At 37.7% G+C, this 18,859-nt stretch overlaps 1 protein-coding gene across 1 annotated transcript in view; it reads left to right on the top strand.

Moving 5' to 3' along the window:
* Positions 1-2,894: 2,894 nt before the first annotated feature.
* TTC29 (tetratricopeptide repeat domain 29) overlaps positions 2,895-18,859 on the top strand; it is a 264,270-nt gene continuing 248,305 nt past the window's right edge. The window contains exons 1-4 of the mRNA XM_007189384.2: positions 2,895-2,924; positions 3,650-3,696; positions 9,310-9,407; positions 11,398-11,481. Of these exons, the coding sequence (XP_007189446.1) occupies positions 9,316-9,407; positions 11,398-11,481 (176 nt within the window). The 5' untranslated portion in view covers positions 2,895-2,924; positions 3,650-3,696; positions 9,310-9,315. The remainder of the gene's footprint in view (positions 2,925-3,649; positions 3,697-9,309; positions 9,408-11,397; positions 11,482-18,859) is intronic.

Below are 18,859 nucleotides of genomic sequence, written 5' to 3'. Positions count from 1 at the left end.
GTCATTTTTCACCATTTTCTATTTTTGTTCTATATTTTCTCTTCCTCTATTTTTTGCCCTTTAATTTTTCCTTTGCCTTAATTTAGTATTGTTTGCCTGAGAAAGGTTCAGAGGATGACAAACAGCACATATATTCATCTCCTTTCCCTCCCAAGATTCCAGTGAAATAAAAATGTATAAGTCCTGAAATGAAGAAACATACTAATAATAGTGATAAAAATAGGGTAGGAGTTGTCAATGGATGAGGGATTTTCTAAACTGTCAGAAGACACAAAGTAGAAGGGAGCAGAGGGAAGGGTGAAAGAGTAGAAAAAGCCACAGCTCTGAAGCAGCTGAGGATAATCTTCCAACAAAACCCTGGAGTCACTGCCCAGCACCTACAGGTGAAGAAGAGCAAGGGAAGGAGAAGGGGGGCTGAAAATAAGAGAAAAAAAGAAAGTCTGAACATGATACAATTTAACTGCTCAACACCCTATGTAACTCCCTCACCCCCAGACAGAGAGCAGGAAGGAGTACTTTAAACCATAGCACTTTTATAAAGACTTTCAGTGAACTTTCAGGGGGGAGTTTAGGTTCCAGGTGGACATGTTAGTCCTCATGGTTGACTCCTTGTTATTCTGGCATAGAGGGCACAGCCTGAGAGCTTGTTCCCTAAGCTCTGATCCTAAAAGAAACTCAAGGAGATGTGGCTTGCCCACCTCATCCACAGCTATGAAAACTCTCATCCAAGGAGGAAACTTGGAGAAGAACAGTCCTATTCAGACAACAACAGAGGAAACTCACATCAGAAATCTAGTCCTTCTCTCTTAAATATGAATTGACATCTGTAGCATTGATGCTGATTCCCCCCATCATCCCCTCTTTCTTATTTTCCATAGTTAAAGGATCTTGATTTTTAGCAAGTCATATGGCTACTCAAAATAAAGATCATATTTTCCAACTGCTCTTGAAGCTAAAGGTGGAAATGTGATGAAGCTCTTGCCGATGAGATGTACCAAGAAATGATGTGTGCATCTTCTTGGACAGAGTGCGCCATTATTCCCAGCTCTAGGTGGGGAAGGGAGAGGAAGTAATGAGAAGAATTATATATGGAAGAATCAGCTCGAGGAACCTCTATCCATTCTGTTACTCATTCAATTAACTCAAAAAATATTTCTGAACACATACTATATACTAACCCCTGTATCATTCCAGGGAATTCAGAGAAAAATAAGACAGTCTTTGCTCTCAAAGAGCTCACAATCTTTCACTAGAGATTTACTCGTTTAAACCAAGCACCATGCAAAGTAATACTCATAATAAAAGTAGGTCTAAGGGAAGGAATAGAGAGAGGGAGAGATTAACTCTGTTCAGTTAATTCTGTGTGTGTGTTGTAGAGTCCTCAAAATATTCATAAGGTCCTGAGTCTCCAGATAAAATTGCACCCAGAGCTAGAATCCTTTTGTTGTAGAAAACAATCTGTTTTCATTTTTGCCTTAAAACAGTTTGAGTCAGATTTTTCTGCCACTTGCAAACAATGTTCTCTAACTGAATTCCCTAGCTCTACGAAATCTTGTGCTAAGCAGAGGAGAAAGAGAATTAGCCCAAGAACTGCCAGTGATAAAACAGCAAGCAGGAGGAATAAGTCCAAAGAGGCAGGAAGGAGCCTCCAAAAAGCCATGCTGGAAGAGCCTCATGTAGGAAGGAAGGTGCATGGAATTCACAGACCTTGAACCTGAAAAGGCAGGAAGGACTGGAACAGAATTCACACAGGTCACCGCGGAGTTGTGTTAAGGTGTTGCTAGAAACTGGGAAATGAGTTCATGAGAATAGAATGATCCTTACTGATGTGAGGGATCGCATGAAGCTCCGTCACAGACAGTCACAGTGATCAATTGAATGTACAGTGTAAACTTACTTGGTGGAAATAATTTAGTAATTTATTGCAGCAAATTAGATGTTGGAATGAAAGTGTGGTTATGGTTGTTATGCTTGTAGTCCAAATAGAATTGATTTATGGTTAGTAGAATGATTGGTGTGAACAGTATTGCTGGCTTGCCTACAGTGCGTGACAGTAGCCTATGAATAAAAGCCTTGCCTTCCAGCACATCTATATTTGGGGGAGTAATAAACAACAAGCCTCACTCTCTTGCCCTCTACCTGTATGAGACAATGAGCTAGGACGCTCACTTTCTTACATTTATATGTGAGAGGAGGGATGAAAGCATGGGCTGGGATTAATAGGCTGACATTAAGTGGGTGTAAATATAAAATCCTGAGTTTCAGGGGAAATTTTAAAATATATACATATAAAGGCAGGACGGAGGGGGAGTCTATGTCAGAGACCTCGGGTTTTTAGCTCACCACAACTCAAAATTGGATTCTCTTTCTGGAGACAGGATTGGGAAAGGTATTTGCATGGGGCTGGAAAAAGATGGTTCTGACCGCAACAGAGGCTAAGGAAGGACTTATTCAGCTGGTTAAAGTGACTTCGGGTCTTGAGGGTCTTGATTCCCAGCCTGAGCATTTTCCCATCAATCTGTGGACGACAGGGAAATGTTGCAAAATGCTGAGGATTCGGTGCCGTGAAGGAAATGATTCAGGGCGGCAAATTCGAGGCTCTTCGGTTGCGTGAACTAATTTCTGAAAGAAGTCTAACTTCTGAGAGCAGTCTGGCGGGAAAAGCCTGCCGGGTCTGGAGACCCCGCACGGAGCTCAGTAGGCTCCGCCCCCTCTAGGCTTCCCCCCCCGCCCCGTGCCCGACGAGCCAGGAAACTGCCCCAATCCCGAATCCCGGTTTAGCCTAACCCCGCCCCCGCCCGTCCCTCCCCGCCCCCTCTGTATCCCTGGAAACGCTCTCGCGTCCTCTCTCTGCGCCTGCTCTGCAGGGTGCGGGAACCACCGCGGGAGGAGAGGGCAGCGCCGGCGCTCAGCACCTGCCACAGGTGGGGGATACACTTAGGCGGAACGGAAAACCAGAGCTGTTCCCCAGGGCCAGTCCCTCGAGGTTCGTGACGAACTCTTAGAAGAGACGAGTCGTTCTTTCAGGCAGTCCTTCCCCTGACCCCGACAGACCTTCCTCCGTCAATCTAGGGACTCAAGCTTCCTGAGCCAAGGCCCTCACCATTTACTTCAAGAAATGCGTAGAAGTAGGAGCACAGAAAGGCGCTCTTCTCGCCGCCCAGTTCACCCTGTGAGGGCAATGGAAAAAATAAACAGGAGTAGGAATAAATCAATTAGTCCTGTTTAGAACTGGATAGGAGCACAAGGGAACTGAGATGCCCTCGGTTTTGGTAGATAACCCAGTCTGTCATAAGTTTGAGAGATCAAGTTATCGCTAATGTCACATTTGTATAAGAATATATCAGTACACATACATATTTCAGATGTACTGGCATTTCATTGGATTAGTGATTAGTTTCTTCCATAGAAGCTATACTTTGGAATTTCTTTATGGTTTGCATCTTTAATTATCGACATAATAAGTCATCTATCACAGCAGGAGTTTTTTTTTTTAAGTTTATCTAACTGTATAGTAAGTACCTGGTTTTTGTTGTATGAATAAATCTTATTCCATTATTTGGAGCAGGAAGGGGGGTTATTCTTTTAACTAATTTTTAACTTTTTCCCTTCTCTCCTTTGCTGTTATTCTTTGCTTACAAATTTTCAGGCTGAAGTCTGTAAGCCTGGAGAGGCCTTCAGCAGTAATCTCCAAATGTAAGTCAAGTGAAACATGGCCTGCCTTCAAACACTTTTCCTGCTTTAAATTTTGATTTAACCATCAATAAATGTTAGTTAGTAGGAAATGTGTGATTTCTATTTATTTAACAACCTAATAACCTACCATAGAATGCTAGATGTATCCAAAAATTATGATACAAGGGATAAACATTTACTGACTCTTTAAACTATTTTATGTGATTTTTTTACTCTTTTCAGGAGCAAATTATTGATATTTCTTCTGTAGTTTTCTTTAAACTTTCATAGTAAAAGAGCTTATGGTGATAATATGAAAAGTTCCAATTCTTATCAATGATTCTGTTGGTGATAGTAAAATCATATTTATTTTGAACTCTCTTGATGACACAAGATACATTTGGTTGCTGTGGTCTATTGGTTTTATTTCTCACATTTCAGCTTTTACCCCAAAATGACTGAATTCTGGAGACAGCGGTCAGCCTCAGACATAGTTACTCACAGGTAGCCTCTGCCTATACAACTCTAAGCCTCCCCTTCCTTTGTGTTTCCTGATAAGGATCTCTGGGGATCATGGGCAAGAGGGCTACTCTTTGAAGAATTTTACTTGGGGACCAGAAATTTAAACTCACACCATGGGACACATTCAGCCTGATCCATCCCTCTCAAACCTTTCATCCTGTATTTCTCCATTCTCATTTGTTTTTGCATGTGCGGGCCAAACTTAGAGACTGTAACTGTGATACAGGAGCCAACCAGGAGATCAGAGAATCCACCAAATCTCTTCTGAATACCAAGAGTGGAATGGCTAAAGGCAGCCTTTTGATCTTTGTCTCAGCACCTGTGGTGGCCCGAGTAGACTGCCCATTTGGTAGCACGGGGGGAGCTGCCTCTCGGTCCCCTAACAGACTGCTTCACTCTAACCTCCTGGGGCTAAGCCCATTTTGGTACCAGCCAGAGGAGTACCTCTCATTATCCTCCCTTATATACCTGAATCTGAACCATTCGCCTTCCTGCAGTAGCACCCACTTTATCATTCTGCCCTGACCACCCCCATTCAGAGTTGTGCCTTGAGGCTTGCCAGCAGGCCTCGCAATACTTACATTAAACTAAATTTAAGAGTAAAGGTGCTCCTGCTGCTAATGTTCTCAGATCAGAAAGGAGCAAAATGAAGGAACTGGCAGCTGAAACTTTAATGGTTGGAAACGTTGGCTCTGATTTTGAAAAAAAAAAAATCGCATTTGATCTGGGTGACAAAGAAGACGTTTTCCTCTCCATGTATATAACATTTGCATAAGATTTCATGAGAGGCTTATATTTTCTAGGAAAAACAGTCTGACCCAAGTAAACATCAATAAGGATAAATTTTATGTCCCAACCTGGTAGGCCAGCTCTTGGGAGGCTTATACACACCTTGATGGGATATGTGAGATGGATCGGAGCTTCTGGGGTTTGATCCCTCTATCTGTGTACAAGTAGGTGGGTCTTCCTAGTTTGGGGAGAAATTACAAGTACTCTTTTCTCATTTTGAAGTTCCTTGGGGAACCCTTCAAAGGTCCCTGCAATTATGCACAGATACCTCTGCCCAGTGCCCTTGGTGAGCAAAGTGGGAGCTCTCAGAACAAAATCTTAATTTGTCAGGGAAGGACCGGCGGGCTGAAGCCAACACAGGCATTGTTTCTTTCCCTTTCCAAATCCCCTGGGGGCAGAGAGGTCTGGGTTAAGAACTGAGATGGCCCAGATTTGCTCCATATCCTTGGAGGACTCTAGAATGTAGAGTCTTCACAGCTTCTCTGAAATAGACTTACAAGAGGTAGGTTTGGGGAGTCTTTGCCCTTCAAATCTGTACACGAGGTCTAATCCTATGTTAGTTTTAACTTCTTACTGCGTGTTCTACATAATGTTGACATTTAGTAAGTTCTGGTTATCCAATTAACTCAAAGAGTTGATACAACATGTGATCAGAAAAATAGATTTTTTTTAAATACAAAAGAGTTAAGTCACTATATTGTGAAGTTATGGAGTATAATACATTATGTTTCTAATGTTTGTTTTGGAGGAGAGGACTAACATTTGCTGTTTAGAATGAGTGCTTTAAAGCTATAAATGTATAAAAATAAGTTGACCTTATATTTCATGGTTCATATCATGCACTGATAACCTGGGTAATATCAGGATTCTGTTATATCATGACACTGATCTCCATTAGAATATTCTCTTTAATTATATGAATAATTATTTTCAGGCTGGGGTAATAATCTTTTTTTCAGAAACAAAAGACTGCCTATTTCTACACTGAATTTCAAAAGATTTTCCCTCAAATCTCATTGCTTTCCACCCTCCGTCCCCCCATGGCTTTGTAGCACTAGAGGAATATCTTGTCTCTGCTGGCCACAGGTGATGCCACCTTGGCTGTGACCATGTCTCTTCACCTCTACCATTCTCTGTCACCCAGATTTCACAGCAACCTCCAACTGGCCTCCGCTGCCTTTCCTTCTGCCCCCGACAGTCTAAGTCCAAAAGAGAAGACAGAGTAATCCTTTCAAGGTGTAACTCAGAACATGTCACTCCTGGGCTCAAAATCCTCCAATCAGAGTAAAAGTTACATTTTTTTACAATAACCTTCAAGACCCTATACCATCGGAACAGCACCAGATTTCTCCTTAGCTTCTCTGACTTCATCTTTTTCTGCCCTTATTCATCCCTTGGCTACTGGTGAGCAGCCGATTTTTACAGTGGAAGAGATGCTATGTGACTTCCAAAGCCAGGCCCTAGAAGGGGATACAGCTTCCACCTGGCTTTTCTTTGGGTACTTGCCCTTGGAGCCCTGAGTTGCCACCTAAGAAGTCTGAGGCTGCCATGCTGAGAGGAAGCCCAAGCTGTATGAGGAGGTCACATGTATGTGTTCTGACAGACAGCCCCAGTTGAGGTCCCAGCTAGTATCATCAGCCACCAGTTACATGAGTGAAGACCTTACAGATAATTCCTGTTTCCCACCACTGAGTTACCCCCATGCTTCTGAGTCTTCCCAGCAGAGGACCCAGTCAAAATTGAGTAGGGAAAAGCCATCCATTCCCATTGTGCTTTCTCCTAATTCCTGACCCACATAAAGTAAAAGACTTTTTTTACTTTGATTGTTGTTTTAAACCACTACATTTTTTTTTTAGTTGAAGTATAGTTGATATACAATATTTCAAGTATATAGCAAAGTGATTCAATTATATATATATATGAATATATATATGTATATTCTTTTTCAAATTCTTTTCCAGTATAGGTTATTACAAGGTACTGAATATGGTTCCTTGTGCTCTACAATAGATCCTATTGTTTATCTATTTTATATATAGTATTGTGTATCTGTTAATCCCAAATTTCTAATATATCCCTCCCCTTTTCCCCTTTGGTAAACATAAGTTTTTATTACTGCATCTGTGAGTCTATTTCCATTTTGTAAATAAGGTCATTTGTATCATTTTTTTTTAAGATTCCACATATAAGTAATATCATATGATATTTGTCTTTCTCTGTCTGACTTACTTCACTTAGTATGATAATCTCTAGGTCCATCCATGTTGCTGCAAATGGCATTATTTCATTCTTTCTATGGCTGAGTAATACTTCCATTGTGTGTGTGTGTGTGTGTGTGTGTGTGTATGTGTGTGTGTATCATATCTTCTTTATCCATTCATTGGTCGATGGGCATTTAGGTTGCTCCCATGTCTTGGCTATTGTAAATAGTGCTGCTGTGAACATGGGGGTGCATGTATCTTTTTGATTTAGAGTTTTCATCTTTTCCAGATATGTGCCTAGGAATGGGATTGCTGGATCATATGGCAACTCTATTTTTAGTTTTTTTTAAGGAAACTCCATACTGTTTTCCATAGTGGCTGCACCAATTTACATTCCTACCCACAGTGTAGGAGATTTCCTTTTTCTTAACACTCTCTCCAGCATTTATCACTTGCAGGCTTTTTGATGATGGCCATTCTGACTCGTGTGAGGTGATACCTCATTGTAGTTTTGATTTGTATTTCTCTAATAATTAGTGATGTTGAGCATCTTTTCATGTGCCTGTTGGCCATCTGTATGTCTTCTTTGGAGAAATGTCTATTTGGGTCTCTGCCCATTTTTTGATTGGGTTGTTTGCTTTTTTGATATTGAGCTGTATAAGCTATTTGTACATTTTGGAAATTAATCCCTTGTCGGTCACATTGTTTGCAAATATTTTCTCTCATTTCATAGGTTGTCTTTTCATTTTGTTTATGGTTTCCTTTGCTGTGCAAAGTCTTTTAAGTTTAATTAGGTGCCATTTGTTTATCTTTGCTTTTGTTTCCATTACTCTGGGAGACAGATCCAAAAAAAATATTGCTGCAATTTATGTCAAAGAATGTTCTGCCTATGTTTTCCTCTAGGAACTTTATATCCAGTCTTACATTTAGGTCTTTAATCCATTTTGAGTTTAATTTTGTATATGGTGTTAGAGAGTGTTCTAATTTCATTATTTTACATGTAACTGTCCAGTTTTCCCAGCACCACTTATTGAGGAGATTGTCTTTGTTCCATTGTATATTCTCGCCTCCTTCATCATAGATTTTTTGACCATAAGAGTGTGGATTTATTTCTGGGCTTTCTATCCTGTTCCATTGATCTTTGTGTCTGTTTTTGTGCTGGTACCATACTATTTTGATTACTGTAGCTTTGTAGTATAGTGTGAAGTCAGGGAGTGTGATTCCTCCAGCTCCATTCTTCTTTCTCAAGATTGTTTAGGCTATTTGGGGTCTTTTGTATTTCCATACAAATTCTCAAATTTTTTGTTCCAGTTTTGTGAAAAATGCCATTGGTAATTTGATAGGGATTGCATCGAATCTGTAGATTGCCATAGGTAGTATGGTCATTTTAACAATATTTATTCTTCCAATCCAAGAACATGGTGTATCTTTCCATCTGTTTGTATTGTCTTCAACTTCTTTCATCAGCATCTTATAGGTTTCAGAGTACAGGTCTTTTGCCTCCTTAGGTAGGTTTATTCCTAGGTATTTTATTCTTTTTGGTGTGATTAAACCACTACATTTTGAAGTGATTTGTACACTGTTGTAGCTATGTGCTCTCCCAGGGAAGCTGTCTCCTTGTTGAGAATTGTTCTTAGCATTTATCACTTCTAAGGGAAAGGCTTTATTTGTGAGTGAGAAAGTTTTTAGAAAACAGCAAAGTATGAAAAAATTTTAATTATTGATTGTAACAGGAGAGAAAAGCATGAGCATTTGGAATCTATAGCTGTCCTAAAAATCTTCACTTTTTAATTGCAACCAGCTCCACTAACAAAACCCATAACAAAGCTCCTAATTGTCTGAATCTTCAATGCATTTATCAGATTTTCTCCTTTTCCACTTTGTGATGGAAATGCAGACAAGTAATAAATTGGGCAAAAGGCAGATAGCAGAAGAAAATAATGAGAGAAGCAACCTGCAGAATTCACTCTCTGAGCTTCATGCCTGAATAACAGAGCTATAGATCTACACACAGAGGCATTCTCAGCTCAGACAACTGACTGTGCATCTCTAATAATGTCTTAAAAGATTCTTTGAATGATTTATTCTTTAAAATACCATTTCTGGTTTTTTTTTTTGGTAGTCCAAAATGACCACCCTGCCCCCACTGCCCATGACACGCCCAAAGCTTACGGCCTTAGCCAGACAGAAGCTGCCATGTTCCCCCAGAACAATTCCAAGGTACGTGACCCTGGCTTTCATTTTTTTTTCCTGCAGAACGAATTTCTTGCAGTAAAAAATGTAAATAGCATATCTCAGAAAACAAAATTGTTTAAAAACAAAAGTATATTGTTATATTCAGAATATTCAAATTTGCTGTTTCAGAAAGATTGATGAACCTCATTCAAAGATTAAGAATATATTTATTTAGCAGGCTAGCACTCATTTGATCATTTTATTTTCTATTACCATTATATTGTGCTTCCTGTAAAGCTTTGGAAATACATTTCCTTTTTAAAATACGTGTAGAGAATTGAAAGCAGAAGCTTTAGGCATGAAAGATGTATGGCATCTAAACCACAAGGTCCCAAGCACTGATTTCTGTTTTGGAGGAAGGACGACACAGTCTTACTACCGGGGAAACTGGCAGGCACGATTTAGCTCCTGAAATGATCCTGGGGCTTGAAAATGCATCATCGAACCACCACTGCCTGTGAATATCTGCTGAGCTTATGGAGTTTTCAACTGCAGCCGAAAAACTGCAGGGCAGGAACTTGATGTATTTTATCATAATTATGAATGTTAACTAAGATTGTGTTATTTAGAAATTTCCACTTATAGTTTTATTGATTTTTAGTAATGCACCTATTATTTATCAGTATAAACCTATATATAGGATAGGTGGATGTGGAGAAAAACCCATTTACTTAAGAATGCAGAGTATTTTAATGTGTTGGTGTTTTATTTGTTTACACACTGAGGTTAGTATTCTTCCCTGCCTCTTTCCATTCAAGAAAATTAAAACCTATATATATATGTTTGATTTTTTTTATGCTTACCTTTCAATTCCTACAAGGCATAATGATCAAAGTATTATGAGACTACTTTGTTCTGAGAAGTACCATACCTCATTTTTGGTATTTCTGGCAAAGACCAAAGCCCCTGGACCAAAATAAATACATTCAGCTAAACTACCATCAAAGTTCTTTGGTAATAGAATTGAAAACTGTAGAAATTGTAAAATAAAAGTGTAGAAAATTGTAATTTTATTTTCAAATAATGTGAAAAACAGAAAATTTTCAATAGATGCATAATTCCAGTATATACATTCTTATTTTCCATTTTCCTTTTGAATAATGTGAAATATTTACAAAATCTGAAATAGCTGGCTTCTTCTTCCTGTCTTTTGTAATAATTGAGATTACATTTTCTTTTCAACACGAGCAAAAACATAGCCCAGTCTCACATCCCTAGAATAAGAGAGATTTTAAAGAAAAAATTTTTTATATTCATTTTATTGAAAAAAAAATTTTTATCATAACCATTTAAGGCAAAGCTTTGTATCAACATTCTCCATTAGCTTCTGAATAAAAAGGTATCTGTGTATCCCATACTCCTATTGTCATAAGATGTTCATAGTCTGCTTATTTTTAAAGGTGCCAGGTGTATGAAGATTGAACATACTACATGTGTAATATATTTCTCATTAAAGTCTTCTTAAAATCACTTTCACCTTGAACTTTTAATAGTAATTTGAGTTTTATGTGTGATTTTAAAACCTCTCAAACAGCATGTCAGAGCAAAATTCTGTAATGTTTGCAACCAATAATTTTAACACATTTGTATCAAATAAGTATTCTTAGTTCAAGATCCTGTGCCAAACAGAATCTGACTTCTGTAGCTGGAAAGTTATATTGTGAGAGAACATGAGTAAAGTGGAAGATCTTATAATGCTTTGAGGAGAAAACCCCATTTACTTAAGAATGCAGAGTATTTTAATGTGTTGGTGTTTTATTTGTTTACACACCGAGGTTAGTATTCTTCCCATTCAAGAAAATTAAAATTTTGAAATTATCAATGAACAACCTAACTCTATAGCTCTTGCAGAACATTTATTATCTATGATATTATCCCCAGAATATTTCTGTTCTTCTGGTGGCATTTTATATGTTTGGTAGCTTTTCAACTCGATTTAAGGCAGTGCTTTATTATTTCTTTCCATTTCATTTAGGTCTCAGTTGATCAAAGAAAAAGACGACATAGATCATTATCTGGAGGTGAATTTCAAAGGATTGTCAAAAGAGGAGGTTGCTGCGTAAGTATATACCCCTTAAAGGTACTTTAATATAAAGTTTGTTTATTTTATCTTGATTCTTTATTGAAATTTCAATTTTCCTGTGCAGTCCACTTTTTCATTGGAACATAGCATTTAAAAATTAAAGCTCATATTAAATAGTGATAAATCATGTCTATTGATCTTACACATATCTGTCTTTAATTTCATGATTTTCAAAATTCTCATATTTACCAAGATATTATACTATCATATTTGCAATATTTTAGTTAAGTCTGTGTCATTAATTGTTTACTAACTTCAATTTTAAGGTATATTGCCTCCATGGGGCAGAAAAAAACACTTTAAGAGAAGGATTCATATATCTTTTTTTCCTGATGATTTAAAAAATAATCCCTTACTAATGTATATTCTCTCTCCCGTCAAGAACCCATGAAAAGAGTTAATGGATCATAGTTTATTGGTTAATTTAAAAATAATTCTAAATTGTCTGGATTTATTTTTTTAATGAACAGAGTAAACTTTGCCATTTTACAGCTAGTCAGAACCTAATTTATGATCTGAGTAAAAACAGTATAAAAATCCATGTAGGTTAGTGAGAAATAAATAGAAACCTAGAATAATAGCTAAACAGGTTTAATATTTCTTACCTATAGACTTGGTGACTCTGTTATCAGATTTTTATATGTAATTTTTGACAAATAGAAATCTTATATATGCACATGCATCTTACGGAATTCATTAAATGATTCACCTATTCAACTATTCAAAAATATTTTATACAATAAATGCTTTTAAAAGATTGTCTCTGCTAATGTTGCCTAGTGCTATGGGATTCCACTGACAGGGTATTCCTATTGATGGTTTTGGTATAGGTTTTCACATAGTCTAAAATTCTAAGTCTCTTGATATATTTCATTAGATAATTGTCAGTATGCATATAGCGTGGAAAAATGGAATAGTTCATTCTATCAGTAGCTACTTTATTTTATAGAGTGACAAAATTTATAGTAGCTATAATCACTGTCTTCTATGGGAGTTCTATTGACTGCCAAGTGTAGAATCTGGGATCTTTGGTTTTTAAGTGCTATTCTAATTGCTAATTCATTAGCTTTCCATGGTAGCCTGTTGGACAAAATTAAAGGTCAATGTTATCTGATGATACAATTCCTTCTTTTTTTTTTAAACATTTTTCTGCTTCTTAGCCATTATTGGAACACACATTTTTTTAAAAATTAGTTAATTTATTTATTTAGTTAGTTAATTAATTAATTAATTTATTTATTTTTGGCTGTGTTGGGTCTTCGTTTCTGTGCGTGGGCTTCCTCTAGTTGCGGCAAGCGGGGGCCAGTCTTCATCGCGGTGCACGGGCCTCTCACTATCGCGGCCTCTCTTGTTGCGGAGCACAGGCTCCAGATGCGCAGGCTCAGTAGTCGTGGCTCACGGGCCCAGTTGCTCCAAGGCATGTGGGATCTTCCCAGACCAGGGATCGAACCCGTGTCCCCTGCATTAGCGGGCAGATTCTCAACCACTGTGCCACCAGGGAAGCCCCACAATTCCTTCTTAAAAGAAAAATATATATGAGTGATATTTGCTTTCTGATTTAAATATAGTGATATCTAAATAGTTATAATTGGCTTAAGAATTAGGAATTAAATTTGGAATTAAATTTATGCTTCACATATTTTAACAAATTAGACATCTATATATTTAAAATCTGCTTTCAGTCTGCACTGAAGAAAACATTATTATAAGGCAATGCAAAATAGGCTATGCTAATGAGTGTTCTGTTACAAATATTATTTTTTTTCACTAAGGATATTACCAAATTGATTTCAAATCCATATTATGCTGCAGAACACAAGTAGCCCTGGGTAATTCTCACCCCTTACTGTTGAATTCTACTTAAAGCTTCCTACACTTGAATACTTTTTTATATCAAAGCTCAAAGATGTGGGTACAAACCTTGGTAGGAAGGTAACTTGTACTTGGCTCGCTATTATGCTCCTGATTGATATACATTGTAGACCTTGCCCCAAACAAATTGAATAGCATGTAAAGGAGAAAATTGATTTCAGCATCTCTCAGCAACACCCAGCAGGTGCCATGAGGAATTATGCATATTCCAAAGAATTTCTGTGTAAAACTTTTTATCAGCCATTGAACTCTAAAAAGATAAATTGGTCAGCAAGCATTTATTAAGTGCCTACTTTATATCTAACACTAGGTTTTTCACAGAGGGGAGAACAATGTTATTTTAGTATAAAGTACTTGGTCTTATCCTTGTCTCTATTTGAAATAATACAAGCAGGAAATAAATATGCAATGAATGAGTTGCATATTTATACTGTGAGGTGCAGCCTAGAGGTCTGGAAAAAATCAGAGAAAAATAAGATGTTGGATAAAACTTGCCAAAGAAGACAGATTTGGAGTTTGACTCCCTATCTGTTAGCATTACAAAATGATCAAACTGGTGCGTCACAGATCCTCAGTATACAAGAATATAAAGGGGAGAAATTGGTGAATCAAATTTCCAATCAGGCAAAAGCAATATCTAAGATATATCCTCAAATTCCTCTCTAAACTGCCTTATTCTTCCCTAAGACGATAACAGAAATATATACTTACATAATTCGTGTACACTAGCTTTGATATCCTGTAATATGGATGTGTTCTTTGTCTAGTCCCAGAATAACACTTCATCATCTACTCCAAAACATACCAACCTACTAATATGTAAACTCACACTCTGTGTGCCTCCTATTGCAATGGGTGGAGAGTTCCTGTTCTTGTCTAAGGATGATGTCTCTACTTGTGCTCTGGATACCATCCCCTCTTACTTGTTCCAAGACTTTCTCCACCAGTTAAATGTGTTTTCTTGCTACATCATCAGTTTCTCCTTTTCCATTGGAGCAATCTCACTAGCATTCGTTTCTACCCTAGTATCTCCCTTGACTTCTTATCCTCCTCCAGTTTCTACCCCATTTTTCTGTACCCTTCGCAGTAACCAGAAGCATTGTCTCCATCTTCCACATCCCATTCTTACCTCAATTGACTCTAAATAGGTTTCCAGACCCAGAACTCACTGAAATCTGTTTACTGTGACTGATGTCCTCCATTTTTATCACATCTAATAGTCATGTTTCTGTTCTCATCTTGCTTGATGTCTTCACATTATTTGATAGAGATGAGTACTCTCTCCTTGAACATTCTGTGCTTGTGGCTTCCAGGATGCCATGTTCTATGGTTTTCCTCCAAACTCTTCAACTATGCTGCCTTCAGTCTCCTTTGCTGGCTGCTTTTCTGTTTTCAAACTCTCAGTGGTGGATTGTTCTAGGGGTGGGTCTTTGACCCTCTACTCCAGCTACACTCTCTACCTGGATCTAGTCCTATAGCTTTAAATACAAGCAATACCTGATGGCTATCACATTTATAAATCCAGCTCTGACCTCTCCATTAAGCTTCAAATTTTTATATCCAACTGCCTCCTTGACATATTTACTTGGATTTTTAATACACATTCCAAGGCTAACATGGCCCCCCACAGGACTCTTGCTTTACCTCTGCTGGCTCTCACACTACCCCCTCCTAACATCCCTCCCCCAGTCTTCCCTCAGTTCAGTAAATGGTACCAAGGCAGCCTTGAGTTTCACCTTGCCTTCACCACCACTCCCGCATCTAATCCATCAGTATGTACTATCAGATATAACTCCAAAACGTATCCTGTGTTCATCTGTTCTCTTCATCGCATAGTCACCAGCATCTCTTGCCAAGGTCACTAGAAGAGTCTCCTACTTGCTCTTCTAATATCCCCTTGAATTCCACCAAAATTCAGCCACCAGAATGACCTTTTAAAAATTAGATCATGGGGACACTCACCTGTTTAAAACCCTCCAAGAGCTTCCCATTGGTCTTATGATAAACTCTAAACTCTTCATCATGGCCTAAAGCTGTGTGTGATTTGGGCTTTGCTGACCTCTCTGGTCTTATCCCCCATTCTCCCTACCACTCACTCCTTTGAGTGTGGCCTTACTGCTGACACTTCTTGTCATGCAGGTGTCACCTTGAATGTGACCTCAGTCTGCTATTCCCTGACCCCATAATCAAGGAGCCCTCACCCCACACACACTTATTCCCAGTCAAATCACCCGCGTGTATTTCTGCAGTCATCTGGTCCTCATCTTCTGTTGGGAGTTTGTACGTCAACTGTGTCATACCTAGTGGAATGTATGCTCCACAGGACAGGAACGTGTCTGTGTGTATGCCACTGTGTCCCCAGGGCTTAAACAGGGCCTGGCACTCGGGCGGAGCTCAATAACTTGCTGTTAAATGAATAAATTAGTGAAGAATAAATGTCAGATTACTAACACCATGAAATAGGTATCCTGCTGTGAATATTTTTTGATTACAACATTTTTTAGTTCAGTGTTGTAGGTAGCTAGTTTAACTGTTGTATTGAGGAAGTTTAATTCCTCAAAAGTGTTATATGTTTACAAGTAAGAGTATAAACTTTGAGTAATAGAGCAAGACAAGCTAAAGTAGTTGTTACTGGAATGGTCAAACCCAATTGATGAGGGATCATTTTACTTTGGAATGGGGTGAAACGGTTCAAAGGCAAAGGGCTTCTGAGTTTTTTATCATCCATTTACAGAAGGAATTCTACTATGCTTTATTACTTTTTAAGTGACCAGATTATTGCTGTGCCTAATAGGTATATTTTTTTCAAACATATTGTACTAAAGTACAACATATTTGACACTGGTAATTTTTTTTTTAAATAAATTTATTTATTTATTTATTTTTGGCTGTGTTGGGTCCTCGTTTCTGTGCTAGGGCTTTCTCCAGTTGCAGCGAACGGGGGCCACTCTTCCTCGCGGTGCGCAGACCTCTCACTGTCCCGGCCTCTCCCGTTGCGGAGCACAGGCTCCAGACGCGCAGGCTCAGTAGTTGTGGCTCACAGGCTTAGTTGCTCCGCGGCATGTGGGATCCTCCCAGACCAGGGCTCGAACCCGTGTCCCCTGCATTGACAGGCGGATTCTTAACCACTGCGCCACCAGGGAAGCCCTGACACTGGTAATTTGACTTTCTTAGATAAGCTGTTGAATAGTCCATTGATAGTATTTAACTGATCTTTAACAAAGAAGGGCGTGTTGTAGTTCTGTACTTTGTGCTTTTTTATTCTGTATTATATTATCAGAATGCATTATTTAAGTGATACTTAAAGTATCACTTATTATCATATCATAATTGCTTTGAGTAGCTAAGTAATAAAAGTGTCATTTATAGATTCAAATAAAATTTTCTGGGGGGAAGTTTTTACAGCTTTAGCTGTGTATATGAGGATAAAAATAAGCAAAATTATCAAAGGACAGAGAATGTTAATCTGCTCAATATTATTTTCTGCTTCAGATATCAAGTTCTATTATACAGAAGAATAGATTTAGTTCAAAATTGTGTACATCTCTAAGATATTGCTTTCTTTCAGAATATCTTTCAGCGTCACCAATTGGTGTTTACTGAGCGTCACTTGGACAGCACAGCCTTTCTCTCCTGCCTTTGAACTGTATTATACTTACTCAGATAAAGTAAATTAGCATTTTGCCCATCTTAGGTTTTCATCTTGAAAATGTTCCAAAACTGTCTTCCAAAGGTGCTTTTACAAACTACAGATATACTTGTTATGAGCAAATTTAGCATTTGGATTTGCACCATGGTCAGGCACTCAAAGTATCTGTAACAAGATGAAGATGTTTATTCAGGATATACTATTTCATGATAACATTATGGGAATTTAGGCCCCTTTAGGTGAGCTCTTCCTCTGCTTCATTCATCTTGTTTACTTTTGAATAATTTTGTGATATCATCTTGTTTTCTCTTCAAAACATTTTGCGTCTCTTTTAAAGTAATAAATTAAATTCCATGCAGAGGTTTGCCAGTTAAACTTTCTGAAGATGCCAATTGCCGAATAAATGGTTACTTGACTAACAGGAATAGGCAGGAGAGAGAAGGAAAGGAAGATGACCCTCTTTCCTTCTAGGTAGCAAATTGCGTTTTAAGATCTTCTTCCTTATTCAAGAAAAAGAGACAGGATTTTGGTGTTCTGAAGTGGAGAGACAATTATTCCTTACTTTCTCCTGAATGTATAAAAAAAAGCAACAGCAGAGAATACACATGGGAACACAGGAGAGACACCACTCCTTTTTATTTTTATTATTTACTTACTTTTTTACATTCTGATACTGTCTTCCACAGCAGATCTCTAAGATGTGAAACTAGGAAAGAAAAGAATTTTTGACAATAAATTTTTTAAAAAGAATATTGATATCAATAAGTTTACAATTTGGGAATTTAAAAAAATACTGTTGAAAGGCACTTTTAAAAATTGTTTAATAAGTGCAAAAAAGGATCTCAAATTTACACCAAAGCCAAGTCTAAATAAATACGAAGGGAGGAAAGATTTCAAATGTGAACGGAACACAGAAATGCCAATTTCTTAGGCATTTATGTCTTTATGTTCTTTAAAAGTTTGCTTTAACAGCTGCATAGCACAGGGAGATCAGCTCAGTGCTTTGTGACCACCTAGAGGGGTAGGATAGGGAGGGTGGGAGGGAGATGCAAGAGGGAGGGGATATGGGGATATAGGTAAACATATAGCTGATTCACTTTGTTATACAGCAGAAACTAACACAACATTGTAAAGCAATTATACTCCAATAAAGATATTAAAAAAAAGTTTTCTTTAAAATATTATTTTCACATATGGTGTTTAAACTTATCAGCTGTAAATAGACCTAAAAAAGTCTTTGTAAGGGAAAAGCATAGGAACCATGACATTGCAGCTCTGGCTGTTAGGGGAGATGATTTCTTCCTCAGCTGGAAATTTGGCTTTGCTACTTAATACTTCTGTAATTTTTTGCAGGTTACCTGACTTTGCTAATCTTTGATTTCCACAACTATTTGGAGACCATAATAATAATAGGACATTCTTGTGGAAGTTAAAAGAGATCCTCTATATGAAACACATGTAGACAATTCTCACTTCAGCTATTATCATTAACTGTCATTGATTATTTTTCTTCGGCTTTTAAAAGTTATAATGTAAATATCCTAAATATTTTGCATTAACTTTGTCTTGATTTAGGTAGTAATATTAACTTACCATTTTTCTTCAAATATGTATAGTTACATATTTTCTTTGTGCTAGGTATCATATTCATCATGTTTAGAAGACAGAATTTTTAGTGAGATGCATTTCAAACAGTAATGCTAACTAATGAGGGGCATTTTTTAATTTCAACTTATAGTAAACTTTTCAGAAATTTTTTATGCTGTACTAAACAATATAATTTGCAGAGCCCGCTGAGCTATTGCAAACAGTTTTTTATAATGTCTATAAATT

The sequence above is a fragment of the Balaenoptera acutorostrata genome, chromosome 5, assembly GCF_949987535.1.
Source record: "Balaenoptera acutorostrata chromosome 5, mBalAcu1.1, whole genome shotgun sequence".
In the NCBI taxonomy this organism is placed as follows: Eukaryota; Metazoa; Chordata; class Mammalia; order Artiodactyla; family Balaenopteridae; genus Balaenoptera; species Balaenoptera acutorostrata.
Note: the sequence above shows the minus strand (reverse complement) of the source record. Positions and strands in the feature narration are given on the sequence as shown.